Genomic DNA, 13,577 nt, shown 5'->3' on the forward strand with positions numbered 1-13,577 from the left:
AATAAAATCGAATTTGGCAAAAAATAACACTGACATTGGCCACAAAATAAAATGATTTTTTCCTGTCCCTAGTAATAAGCACATGTGTAGATAAACTGAGGGTAGTGGCTGTATATGGACGAGGTGCATGTCACCTTGGTGCAACAGATTTAAATGCAAAATCCTCTCTGTGGCACAGTAGGCAAACTAACAAATGAAGTGAGATACTAGAGGACATAATACAGGAACTGGACCTCAATGTTTTAAATCTAGAAGGCCAGCCGAATACGTTCAAAGAACGAGCAGCTGAAGCCACCAACATACGATGTCACTTTAGCAAACTGCATGGCAGCTCCTGAGATTAACAGTTGGCAAGTGCTCAAGTATCTAACATCCATGACAATAATGCAGTTGTCATTGAAGGGGAAAGTGGCCACAATAGAGGGAGACAAACGGAGGAAACATGTTTGGGTTAGAAATCAGGGCCGCGCGGGATTAGCTGAGCGGTTTAAGGCGGTGCAGTCATGGACTGGTCCCAGCGGAGGTTCGAGTCCTCCCTCGGGCATGGGTGTGTGTGTTTGTCCTTAGGATAATTTAGTCTAAGTAGTGTGTAAGTTTAGGGACTGATGACCTTAGCAGTTAAGTCCCATAAGATTTCACACACATTTGAAGATTTAGAAATCAGGAAAATACACTGGACTAGCTTTGTTACCTATATTTCAGCGTTTCTAATGGAATTGCTTCTAGAACATATAGAATTCAGTGCACAATTATTAACTGAACTCTTGCAAAGAGAGCAGGGCATTTAAATTCTTAAGGAAAAGGTAAACAGTCTGGCTACAATCTCTTGGAGCCCAGAATTTTCCATGCTGAGCAGAAAGGTAAGGTCAAGAAGACCAGCGTGTTAACGTACTTCAGGGCAAATGGAGCGCAATGCAAGGCTCCATTAATACAGGACAGTTAAGATGCACTACAAAACATTGCTTCAGGAAATTAAAAGAATACACTGGGAGAAGTTTCTATGAAGGCAACTACAATTTGGCAAATGGGGCAGGCCATTGTGGGCTCCACTGCCAGGGTGTGGGTGCGTCACCTGCAACTAGGCAGGTACGAAACAGTGCTGCGATGAACTCAGCGGAGTTTTCTTCTGAGGCTCATTGGTGCTTTTCGCTCTAAACCTGTTGAGGGCTTCTTGGTGATTCTCGGGGACATGTTCAGTAGGTATCATTATGTGTTATTGGGCAGTGCTGCATTGGTTGGAGCATGAACAATACGATCATGTGCACTAGATCACAGGAATTCATATTATTGATTAAACATTTACAAGCCTGGAATTTAGATGAATGGCAATCTGACTGGGACACTAGAAAGATTGCAAGGCATCAGGAAGAGGCTCACACTGTGTGACATTACCCCTACTCGAGATATGGTGCAGCTATTAACAGGTCACAGTCCATATCCCAAATATTTGCGTCAAGTGGGATGTAGCATCACACCAGTCTGTGAATATGGGGAAGACAACCAGACTGCGATCTGCAAACAGTTGTAAGTGACCAAAACTTGTGGACTGCAGTTAATATCATTTCACATTGAGTATCTAAAAGGCAACTGCTTAACTTCATCTGTAAGATCAAGTGGACACTCTGAATATCAAAATAACATCAACAGGCCACAAGAATTGTTTCCTCCGTTATAGATAATGATAGGTACATATGAATGACATTTAAAAAAGAAAGAAAGAAAGAAAGAAAGAAAGAATGAATGAATGAATGAATGAATGAATGCTATGGCTAGCCACACAGATATGCATAGACTTAAGGATTGCTGAGGCATACATGTACCAGTGTGGTCAATACAGAATAGTGTAGCAATTAAAGGTGTAGAAGTAGATACTTGTAATTAGTCTACAAACTTTACGTTATTCTGAGACTGCCAGTAGCATACCAAGTAATATGAGCTGGAAATTACTCACTTGGAACTTGGATTAATTTATTTTATTTTATGTTATTTTTAATTATTATTATTTTCAATATTCTGTTTTATTTCTACATTAATGTTACCAGTGGTTACTATTAACATAACTTATTATTATATACATAATACAAAACATTGTACATCACCAGGCTTATTGAAAATATAAGACCTGTTTAGAGTTTTCAGATAACAGGTCTAAAATTTGAAGCCATGAATTGAAACTGAATTCAGATCCCACATGAGATAGAGAAGAAGATGGTGAAAAAACAGTTTTTCTAGATGTTAGAACTCATTCTATGTGATAAAAATGCATCCTTCTTGGCTTCTGTGAGTACTAGTTGTTGCAGGATTAATCTGAGGGCTAATTGATGTAGGTGCCTTAGAGCAGTTACCAGTATTAGTCAGGTTCAAATTTACAGATCTGTATGGTCTTGGGGTCCAAAGGAATTAGGTTATTGAGTTAATAATCACATTAATCATATTCATATTTGTGGGATGGCCACCGATCAGAGGTGCTTGAGCAGAGTGAAGCACTGGTTAAATAAGTGCATTTTAACCATCAGAACAAAGTAAGTGGACCAAAGTTGAGATAGGACGAGGACAATTATACAGCATCTTTTAGAAATATTTACATTGTGCTGAATATTGTTTCTGAAGAAATATATGGACAACAAATTTGAGTACTCTTAACTGAACCTTAGTAATAATAGGTATGGATAGTAAAATAGAAAGTTTGTATATGAATAAAATTGAGCATAAGGTTGCTGATATTCATAGGTAACTCAGTTGTGTATGAGAAGTACAATTGTTTTCTGCACTTAGTTCAATATTTTGTATTTTTCAATATTTTCTGTTGTTATAGACACTGAATAAAATTTTCACATTGACTTCTTCTGGTTTTATTAACTAAACTTTTGTAGGATCTCTCTAAATTTTGCTACATCAGTTGTTTTGTTTTGTTCCATTCAGATGAGGGAGCCTCGGGAATGGATTGGAATGAGGAAGAATCTACAACACTTACAACAAGCAAAAAAGAATATGACTGTGTTATTTGCAACCAAACATCACCCAGTACTGAAGAAAAACCAATGGGCCAGGTTGTGCTAGTGCAGGTATGTAAGATGGTGACAATGGATGTGCATGGCTATCTACGTATCTTGGTGTGATTCACTTCAAAGGAAGTTTGTAAGGAATGAAATGTGCTTCAGAGTTTTGAATAAAATTAGTTGGATGAAAATGTTACATATGGTGCTAGTGACCCTAAATATGTATACTGGGTGTTACAATAAGGTACGGTCAAACTTTCAGGAAGCATTCCTCACACACAAAGAAAGAAAATATGTTATGTGGACATGTGTCCGGAAACGCTTACTTTCCATGTTAGAGCTTATTTTATTACTTCTCTTCAAATCACATTAATCGTGGAATGGAAACACACAGCAACAGAACGTACCAGCGTGACTTCAAACACTTTGTTACAGGAAATGTTCCAAATGTCCTCCGTTAGCGAGGATACATGCATCCACCCTCCATCGCATGGAATCCCTGATGCGCTGAGGCAGCCCTGGAGAATGGCGTATTGTATCACAGCCATCCACAATACGAGCACAAAGGGTCTCTACATTTGGTACCGGGGTTGCGTAGACAAGAGCTTTCAAATGCCCCCATAAATGAAAGTCAAGAGGGTTGAGGTCAGGAGAGCGTGGATGCCATGGAATTGGTCCGCATCTACCGATCCGCCGGTCACCAAATCTGTTGTTGAGAAGCGTACGAACACTTCGACTGAAATGTGCAGGAGCTCCATCGTGCATGAACCACATGTTGCGTCGTGCTTGTAAAGACACATAATCTAGCAGCGCAGGTAGAGCATCCCGTGTGAAATCATGATAACATGCTCCATTGAGCGTAGGTGGAAGAACATGGGGCCCAATCAAGACATCACCAACAATGCCCGCCCAAACGTTCACAGAAAATCTGTGTTGATGACGTGATTGCACAATTGCATGCAGATTCTCGTCATCCCACACATGTTGATTGTGAAAATTTACAATTTGATCATGTTGGAATGAAGCCTCATCTGTAAAGAGAACATTTGTACTGAAATGAGGATACGACACATTCGCAGAAGTGTACCTGTGAAGGCCAATCAGCTGCTGACAGTGCCTGCACACGCTGTACATGGTACGGAAACAACTGGTTCTCCTATAGAACTCTCCATACAGTGACGTGGCCAACATTACCTTATACAGCAGCAACTTCTCTGACACTGACATTAGGGTTATCATCAGCTGTATGAAGATTTGCCTCGTCCATTGCAGGTGTCCTCGTCGTTCTAGGTCTTCCCCAGAGGCGACTCATAGGCTGGAATGTTCCGTGCTCCCTAAGACGCCAATAAATTGCTTCGATCATCTTCCTGTTGGGACACCTTCCTTCTGGAAATCTGTCTCGATACAAATGTACCGTGCCATGGCTATTGCCCCGTGCTAATCCATACATCAAATGGGCATCTGCCAACCCCGCATTTGTAAACATTGCACTGACTGCGAAACCACGTTCATGATGAACACTAATCTCTTGATGCTATGTACTGATGTGCTTGATGCTAGTACTGTAGAGCAATGAGTCGCATGTCAACACAAGCACCGAAGGCAACATTTCCTTCCTTCAATTGGGCCAACTGGCGGTGAATCGAGGAAGTACAGTACATACTGACGAAACTAAAATGAGCTCTAACATGGAAATTAAGTGTTTCCGGACACATGTCCACATAACATCTTTTCTTTATTTGTGTGTGAGGAATGTTTCCTGAAAGTTTGGCCGTACCTTTTTGTAACACCCTGCATAATCACGAAAGCAGTTTTTAAATCTTTGGACCAAAGATGATGTTTTCTAACTAACCAAAGATAGTTTTGAATGAAAATGAAACATGGTATGAAATAATAGAAAAGTCACACCTTAAAACCAAGGCAACAAATCACTCTGTTAAGGAGCCCTGCTCATGAAAAGGCAGCATTTTCAACCGATACTTTAAGAGTGCATTACTCTTCATGTACAACACTCAGGACGATAGTGTTTAACACCAACACTGTTTGACATTACGCTAAGTGTCAGTATACATTATATTTGACAATATTATGGAAGTGATAGATTGCTACTCACCATAATCAAAGATGTTTTGTTGCAGGTAGGCCCAACAGAAAGACTGTTAAGCAAGTTAGCTTTCGGCCAAAAGGCCTTCTTCCACAACACACACACACACACACACACACACACACACACACACACACACACACACACACACACGCACACACACGCACGCGCGCGCGCGCGCGCGCGCACACACACACGACCACTGTCTCTGGCTGCTGAGAACAGCAATTTTTTTTTACAATGTCAGTTTTGAAGACAAATTTATTTTTCAGTACTATTATCTGAGACATTGTGTTCCTAATATCACTCAAACTGTGTCGGGCTCCTCTCAACATTCATAGAATTATTTTATGTCTCATTTTTTATAATTTGAGATATGTGTGAGGAATTTTTAAAAAAATTCTGATGCATAATCATTATTTTTTAATGGCCATTAATAATGATTTGTAGTATACTCCGCACTATATAATGTGAGGCACAACAACATTCTACAGAGAGAAATCTGACTTAGTTTGAGTGATAGTAGATGCATGATGTTCCAAATAGTGGTATTGAAAACTAAATGTGAAGCAAAAATTCATCATCTAAACAAATTGTTTTAGAAATTAAACCATTACATATAAAGAATACAGTTTAAACTACTGCAAATGTGATGCAATGTGGCATAAAATAGCAACGCCCTAAGTGTTGTAGGTTAAGAGTAATGCACTCTGAAGGTATGGAATGTAAATGCTATCTGCTCATGAGGAGGTCCACTTTAATGTGTAATCACGCACTTTTGTAGCATAGGCTACATTAATTTCATGAGACTGGAATAAATGATTAAAAAAGAAGTGTACATGACAAGTTAAAGTTTTTGGGTGTGAATAGTGCTAAACATAAATATGAATACCTTAAATGAGAGGCTGGAAAATAAAAGGAGAACCAAGAATACAGATGATAAAATAGCATTGATCAAATGCAGTGTTAAAATTTTAATATCTACTCTAATTATAATTTTCAGTAATTACATATTCTGTAACATTTCATTCAATGTTACCTGAGCTCAAGTGTTAATATGTAGTGTACTCCATTTTTTTTTAATAATAAGCCAAAATGTTTCAGGCAAGCAGTGTCCTGGCACATAAGCGACGAAGTGCGGAACCAGCTTTCTTCCCCACATGTGATGAGGAAAGGCAGAGCTTGCGAAGGGATGACAACTTCCTTGGCAGTGAATTTGATCGTCGTGTCGAAGATCTGAATGCACAATTTGACTGTGTAAGCATCCCAACTATTTTTAGATAGGCATAAATGTAATATTTCAAATCACTAATTTCTGAGTAGTACACTCTGGCTTTGTGTAGTTATTTCAAAACAGAGAGAGACAATGTGCTGTTATTTGATGTGATCTGTGTTTAGGAATGGCAGAGTTATACATTTGAATGAAACCTGGTTACACATAGTTGTGTTTGAAAACTTGTATCTGACCATAACTTATTGGTTATAAACTCGTGGCAGCCAGCTTTTACTGTTTGTCCATAATTGTTATAGATTTATTGTCTTCATAAAGAGTTATGGGAAGTCACTAAAAAATAATGAAAATAGACATTTCATTACCTGATGTTTTACAAAAAATCAAAAAAGGTGCTGTTCATATTTTGCTAATCATAGGCTACTAAAATGTTTTATAGATTTTAATGTTTTCCTTCCTGAGTACACAGTAAACCTGTCTACAAATGATTTCTAAAGTCATGTTTGCACTGAGTTCGAAACATGTTCTGCATCATTTTTCACAGCTGGTACAGGACCTACTGATGTTTGCAAGATGTTGGCATCATAAAAACAGTGTCCCATGACTGTGTTGGTACAAATTAAAGGAACATTGTCCCTGGCCTGCTGCCACCAATTGCCGCTATGCAGCTCTTGTGTTAACTTTTGCTCTGTCTGTAGTGTTACATGTTGTCTTTACATGTGTTCCTTTACAAAATGGAATCGCTCTCGCTCGCCTCTGTAGTGTTCAAGAGTAACAGTTACCAAATATTAAACAGAAGCATGACTCCATATCAAAAAATGCCACCAATGGCAGTGTTGTAGAGGGCGAGGGGGGGGGGGGGGGAGGAATTAGTCTCTCATTTTCCGATCCCACAGTGACAACAGGATTTGTTATCTATTCTAGAAAAATTGGTCATCAGCAAGTTGTGTGAGCTGCCATCACATGGAAGGGCAGAGGATTATGATGTTTTTTATTTTTTATGAAGTGGAAATAGGAGTGTGCAGAAGATGGCAGTCAGTAGTAGAGGTGGATGTGGCAGGGGGATCATCAACTGCAGATTCCTCCGTCACATTCATTGGATGTGTGGGTGACATTTAGACTGAAGTAGTTTCCTTTGTTGAAAATCATAGTTCAGATTAATTTTAGTATGAAAATAAATATAGGGTCAGTTAATATATCTTCTTTATTTGGGGTCAGAAAATGTCTGAAATATAGCATTTAAAGACCTAAATCAGGCTTCTAATTTTTAAATGTTTGTGGCAAAAGATTGTTTATAACATGTGCAGCACCTGACTGCCGTGGTAAGAGTTGAAGGGTAAGAAATGGAAGCCACAATCGAGATGGGAATGAGGCAGGATTGTCACTTATCACCATTGTTAATCAGAGTGTAAATTGAGCAAGCTGTGAAGGAAACCCAAGATAAATTTTGGAAGGTAAACAAATCTCAGGGATAAGAAATAACCTGTTATTTTGCAAGTGACTTTGTGATTCTGTCAGAGATAACTAAGGAAGAACAGCCTCCCCAGTCTCCTCCATCTGCTCCAAGATATGTGAACTCTTTTGCCCATTTAAAGATTTGCCATCTACATATAAAGGTCTGTCATCATTCTCTCTGCTCACTATGATGTATTTGGTCATATCCATATTCACCTTCAAGCCTGCTCTCATTGCCACTTCCATTAACACTCTTCGTATCTGAAACAGAGCCTGTGCATTCTGTGCCATTAAAACTGCATCTTCTGCGTAGACCTGGGTATTGATTGACCCTTCTACCCAGCTGAGTTCTTGTCTCCAGGCTTATTACCTTTATCGCTGCTCTATCCAGAATCAGATTAAACAGAAGCTGGGAGAGACACACTCTCTGTCACACTCTAGGATTTAAAATACAGACTGGAAGTATCACGAAAAACATTTCTGAAGAAAAGGGATATTTGTTAACATTAAATATGAATTTAAATGTTCAGAAGTCTTTTTTGAAGGTATTTCTGAAGAGTGTAGCCCTGTTTGGAAGTGAAACATGAATGATAAACTGTTCAGACAAGAAGAGAATAGAATCTGTTTGAAATGTGGCGCTACATAAGACTGCTGAAGATTATATGGGTATATTGAATAATAAATGAGGAGTACTCAATCAGATTAGGAGAAAAAAGAAAGCTTGAGTAAAGGAAGGCACATCATGAGGCATCAAGGAATTGTCAAATTTGTTAATGGAAGGAAATATGGGAGATAAACATTGTAAAGGGAGTCCAAGACTTGAATGCGGTAAGCAAGTTCAAATTAATGCAGGTTGCAGGAGTTGTGCGTAAATGAAAAGGTTTGCACATGATAGACTAGCATGGAGAGTTGCATCAAACTAACCTTCAGACTGAAGACCACGACAACAACTTATATACTAAAGTACCTTAAAGCTGAAGTTACTTGTATTCAGTAGTTGCATACCTACCTCCCTCCCCCCCTCTCCCTCTCCCTCTCCCTCTCCCTCTCCCTCCACCCTCTCCCTCTCCCTCCACCCTCTCCCTCTCCCTCCACCCTCTCCCTCTCCCTCCACCCTCTCCCTCTCCCTCCACCCTCTCCCTCCACCCTCTCCCTCCACCCTCTCCCTCCACCCTCTCCCTCCACCCTCTCCCTCTCCCTCCACCCTCTCCCTCCACCCTCTCCCTCCACCCTCTCCCTCCACCCTCTCCCTCCACCCTCTCCCTCCACCCTCTCCCTCCACCCTCTCCCTCCACCCTCTCCCTCCACCCTCTCCCTCCACCCTCTCCCTCCACCCTCTCCCTCCACCCTCTCCCTCCACCCTCTCCCTCCACCCTCTCCCTCCACCCTCTCCCTCCACCCTCTCCCTCCACCCTCTCCCTCCACCCTCTCCCTCCACCCTCTCCCTCCACCCTCTCCCTCCACCCTCTCCCTGCACCCTCTCCCTGCACCCTCTCCCTGCACCCTCTCCCTGCACCCTCTCCCTGCACCCTCTCCCTGCACCCTCTCCCTCCACCCTCTCCCTCCACCCTCTCCCTCCACCCTCTCCCTCCACCCTCTCCCTGCACCCTCTCCCTGCACCCTCTCCCTGCACCCTCTCCCTGCACCCTCTCCCTGCACCCTCTCCCTGCACCCTCTCCCTGCACCCTCTCCCTGCACCCTCTCCCTGCACCCTCTCCCTGCACCCTCTCCCTGCACCCTCTCCCTGCACCCTCTCCCTGCACCCTCTCCCTGCACCCTCTCCCTCCACCCTCTCCCTCCACCCTCTCCCTCCACCCTCTCCCTCCACCCTCTCCCTCCACCCTCTCCCTCCACCCTCTCCCTCCACCCTCTCCCTGCACCCTCTCCCTGCACCCTCTCCCTGCACCCTCTCCCTGCACCCTCTCCCTGCACCCTCTCCCTGCACCCTCTCCCTGCACCCTCTCCCTGCACCCTCTCCCTCCACCCTCTCCCTGCACCCTCTCCCTCCACCCTCTCCCTCCACACTCTCCCTCCACACTCTCCCTCTCCCTCCACACGCTCTCTCCCCATCCCGACTCTCCCCCTCCATCCACACACTCCCCCTCCATCCACACTCTCCCCCTCCCCCCTCCCCCTCCACCCAACCCCCTCCCCCTCTCTCCCTATCCATCTCCCCCTCCCCCCTCCCTCCCCCTCCCTCACTCCCCCTCTCTCACTCTCCCCCTCTCTCACTCTCCCCCTCTCTCCCTCCTGCTCACTGCTTGCTCACCTATTATTTGTATGAAATTTGAAGCAAATGTGTATTTTATGTTCAAAGTCTGATTCAGTACCTCTTTTACAGAGTTCGTGGCAGTTATCTGTAAATATAGGCTGGGATGGTGGTGTCCATATCCAGACTTGTGGCCACCATCTACATCTCTCCCCCTCTCTCTCCCCCTCTCTCTCCCCCCCTCTCTCCCCCCCTCTCTCTCCCCCTCTCCCTCCACCCTCTCCCTCCACCCTCTCCCTCCACCCTCTCCCTCCACCCTCTCCCTCCACCCTCTCCCTCTCCCTCCACCCTCTCCCTCTCCCTCCACCCTCTCCCTCTGCTTCCACCCTCTGCTTCCACCCTCTGCTTCCACCCTCTGCTTCCACCCTCTGCTTCCACCCTCTGCTTCCACCCTCTGCTTCCACCCTCTGCTTCCACCCTCTCCCTCCACCCTCTCCCTCCACCCTCTCCCTCCACCCTCTCCCTCCACCCTCTCCCTCCACCCTCTCCCTCCACCCTCTCCCTCCACCCTCTCCCTCTCCCTCTCCCTCTCCCTCCACCCTCTCCCTCTCCCTCCACCCTCTCCCTCTCCCTCCACCCTCTCCCTCTCCCTCCACCCTCTCCCTCCACCCTCTCCCTCTCCCTCCACCCTCTCCCTCTCCCTCCACCCTCTCCCTCTCCCTCCACCCTCTCCCTCTCCCTCCACCCTCTCCCTCTCCCTCCACCCTCTCCCTCTCCCTCCACCCTCTCCCTCTCCCTCCACCCTCTCCCTCTCCCTCCACCCTCTCCCTCTCCCTCCACCCTCTCCCTCCACCCTCTCCCTCCACCCTCTCCCTCTCCCTCCACCCTCTCCCTCTCCCTCCACCCTCTCCCTCTCCCTCCACCCTCTCCCTCTCCCTCCACCCTCTCCCTCTCCCTCCACCCTCTCCCTCTCCCTCCACCCTCTCCCTCTCCCTCCACCCTCTCCCTCTCCCTCCACCCTCTCCCTCCACCCTCTCCCTCTCCCTCCACCCTCTCCCTCTCCCTCCACCCTCTCCCTCTCCCTCCACCCTCTCCCTCTCCCTCCACCCTCTCCCTCTCCCTCCTCCCTCCACCCTCCTCCCTCTCCATCCACACTCTCTCTCTCCATCCACACTCTCTCTCTCCATCCACACTCTCCTCCCTCCCTCCTCCCTCCCCCCTCCCTCCCCCCTCCCTCCCCCTCCCTCCCCCTCTCTCACTCTCCCCCTCTCTCCCTCCTTCTCACTGCTTGCTCACCTATTATTTGTATGAAATTTGAAGCAAATGTGTATTTTATGTTCAAAGTCTGATTCAGTACCTCTTTTACAGAGTTCGTGGCAGTTATCTGTAAATATAGGCTGGGATGGTGGTGTCCATATCCAGACTTGCGGCCACCATCTACATCTCGACTGTCTGAAATCATATCTACAATCTTTACGCAACCAGCAGCGGCAACAAAGTCTTGCAGTAGACAGGTAAACTGGTGTTCATTCTACCATCTAAAATTTGTTGTGGGAAATGAAAAAAAAAATGTTTGAGCATTTTTAATGTGTTTGTCATTCAAGCATTGAGTAAAAATTATGTGCCAGAAAGATTGGTTTCAGTCTGTATAGTCATCTTTATATTTCCTAAACAAGAGACTCATGCTGCCCTCATATGGCAACCTCATCTGCCAACTAGTTTGTGGGCCGCTTAGAGGAAACCTTCTCTGCAACCAAAAATTCTAAACCAATCATTGATGATACATTAGTGTTCCAGACATAGGACAGAGACTTCACTCTTCCAGATTTGTTATACTTTCTCTTCTATCTGGTTCACCTGTGCTCCTTTGGCCCAGTGAGCTATTTTCTTGCGGATGTTAAGCTCTACATCTATACCTCCCATCCCTTCCACACCAAAAGTCTCCACTGTTGTCTTCTTGGCTATGGATGGCTGATTTGCCATGATGAGCATAACCTCTGCCAGTGTACTTGAAACCGTCCTAGGTAGGCACTAGCCTGTAGACTTGATCATTAACCAGGCACGCACGTGTGTGTGTGTGTGTGTGTGTGTGTGTGTGTGTGTGTGTGTGTGTGTGTGTGTGTGTGTGTGTGTGTGTGTGTGTGGTGTTTGTTTGTTTGTTTGTTTGTTTGTTTGTTTGTTTTCAGATAATTATACATAACTTATTTTTTTTTTTTTTAACTTGCTTATGTTCATTTTAAAAATATAGGATTTATTATTTTTTGCAGAGGTGAATATTGGTGTCCACTGTGTCGACAGTTAGCTAATTCGGTGCTGCCTCTTTCACCACAGTTGGGAGAATGTTCAGCAATTGTGCGATCACGACCTTCTAGTCTTTTGGTATCAGTGGCAGAACTGACTGTCTTTTTGAAGGATATTCAGCCAATCAATTTAGTATGTATTATTAATAATATATTTTGATATTTGAAATAGATTTGAAAATCATTTTTGATAGCATGTTTTCAAATGTCACATAACGTAACTTGTTTTGATTAGATGTCTCTGGGTTTCCAGCTGAGTTAATGATGCCACTTTTGTTCACAATGTTTTGATTACTGACCTACTTGTGTTCTTCACTTGAAGATGACACTTATGCAGGTCTCAAAAATATTATACACAAAAGTGAAATCTTCAATTCTGCTGTAAATCTAAAGATATAACACAGTAAACCATGCTGAGACTACCTCATAACTAGTATTGTTTCACATGTGTAGAAATGTCATCTTTGTACTAGAGTCTGTCATCTATAATGAAGATAATACCATGAACCAAATTTCTGTTAATAATGATTCATAATTGTAGAGACAGCCATATAACTGTGAAAGGAGTTGGATATTGATAAGCAAACAATTTGTTAGTTTTGAACTAGTACTGACCTTTGGCATGGAAAATGTTTCCTTGTGCGGTGTTGCAGATTTCCGCGTGGAATGCTTACCCAAGCCCAGAAAAAAAAAAAGAGATTCACTGTGTATTTTTGTCTAAGATTTCTTTATTTAATTTCCTTGTATTTATAAAGTTGACATAAATGAAAAATTATGCCCCCCTTCCAGTAATGTGTATTATTTGTTGAGAGTTAATGATTTTGTTGTGAAATTTATCTGATAGTGCTAAACATAAGCTGACCCTAATTTTCAAATGCATACTGTAATGATAATTTCTTTCTTCTATTTTCTTTAAGATGAAATTTTAATAAGCACACTCCTTCTTTCTTTAGAAATCTTCAAATATTATGGAAGCTATGGGAAAGTCTATGGAAGACATGACAAATAGCACACATCACAAATTTAAACAAAAGAGTCATTCTACTACACCAGAAAGTCTGTTTCTTTTTGTTAATTCTGTAGCAAGGACAAATTTAGAAATTGAGCTTGTTCAAAGAGGAGGTTCGTTGGTTTTAAATCCTAACATGCTACCAGGAGCCTCTAACGCAAGTCCGGCAGGTGGTGCACAGTTTCACGATGTTTTGACAACTCTTATACCAAAGAGATCATGCGTTGGTGAGTCCTCCTTTTATGCTATATTTCACTATTGTATGTAATA

The 13,577-nt window shown here is 43.4% G+C and overlaps 1 protein-coding gene across 2 annotated transcripts in view; it reads left to right on the plus strand.

The window, feature by feature from the left end:
- Positions 1 to 13,577, plus strand: part of LOC126355628 (E3 ubiquitin-protein ligase Ubr3) — a 259,907-nt gene that overhangs the window by 216,294 nt on the left and 30,036 nt on the right. For both annotated transcript variants that reach the window (XM_050005991.1, XM_050005992.1), the window contains 5 exons: positions 2,923 to 3,065; positions 6,208 to 6,360; positions 11,367 to 11,512; positions 12,266 to 12,431; positions 13,252 to 13,534. In XM_050005991.1, coding sequence (XP_049861948.1) covers positions 2,923 to 3,065; positions 6,208 to 6,360; positions 11,367 to 11,512; positions 12,266 to 12,431; positions 13,252 to 13,534 — 891 coding nt within the window. The remainder of the gene's footprint in view (positions 1 to 2,922; positions 3,066 to 6,207; positions 6,361 to 11,366; positions 11,513 to 12,265; positions 12,432 to 13,251; positions 13,535 to 13,577) is intronic.

The sequence above is a fragment of the Schistocerca gregaria genome, chromosome 3, assembly GCF_023897955.1.
Source record: "Schistocerca gregaria isolate iqSchGreg1 chromosome 3, iqSchGreg1.2, whole genome shotgun sequence".
In the NCBI taxonomy this organism is placed as follows: Eukaryota; Metazoa; Arthropoda; class Insecta; order Orthoptera; family Acrididae; genus Schistocerca; species Schistocerca gregaria.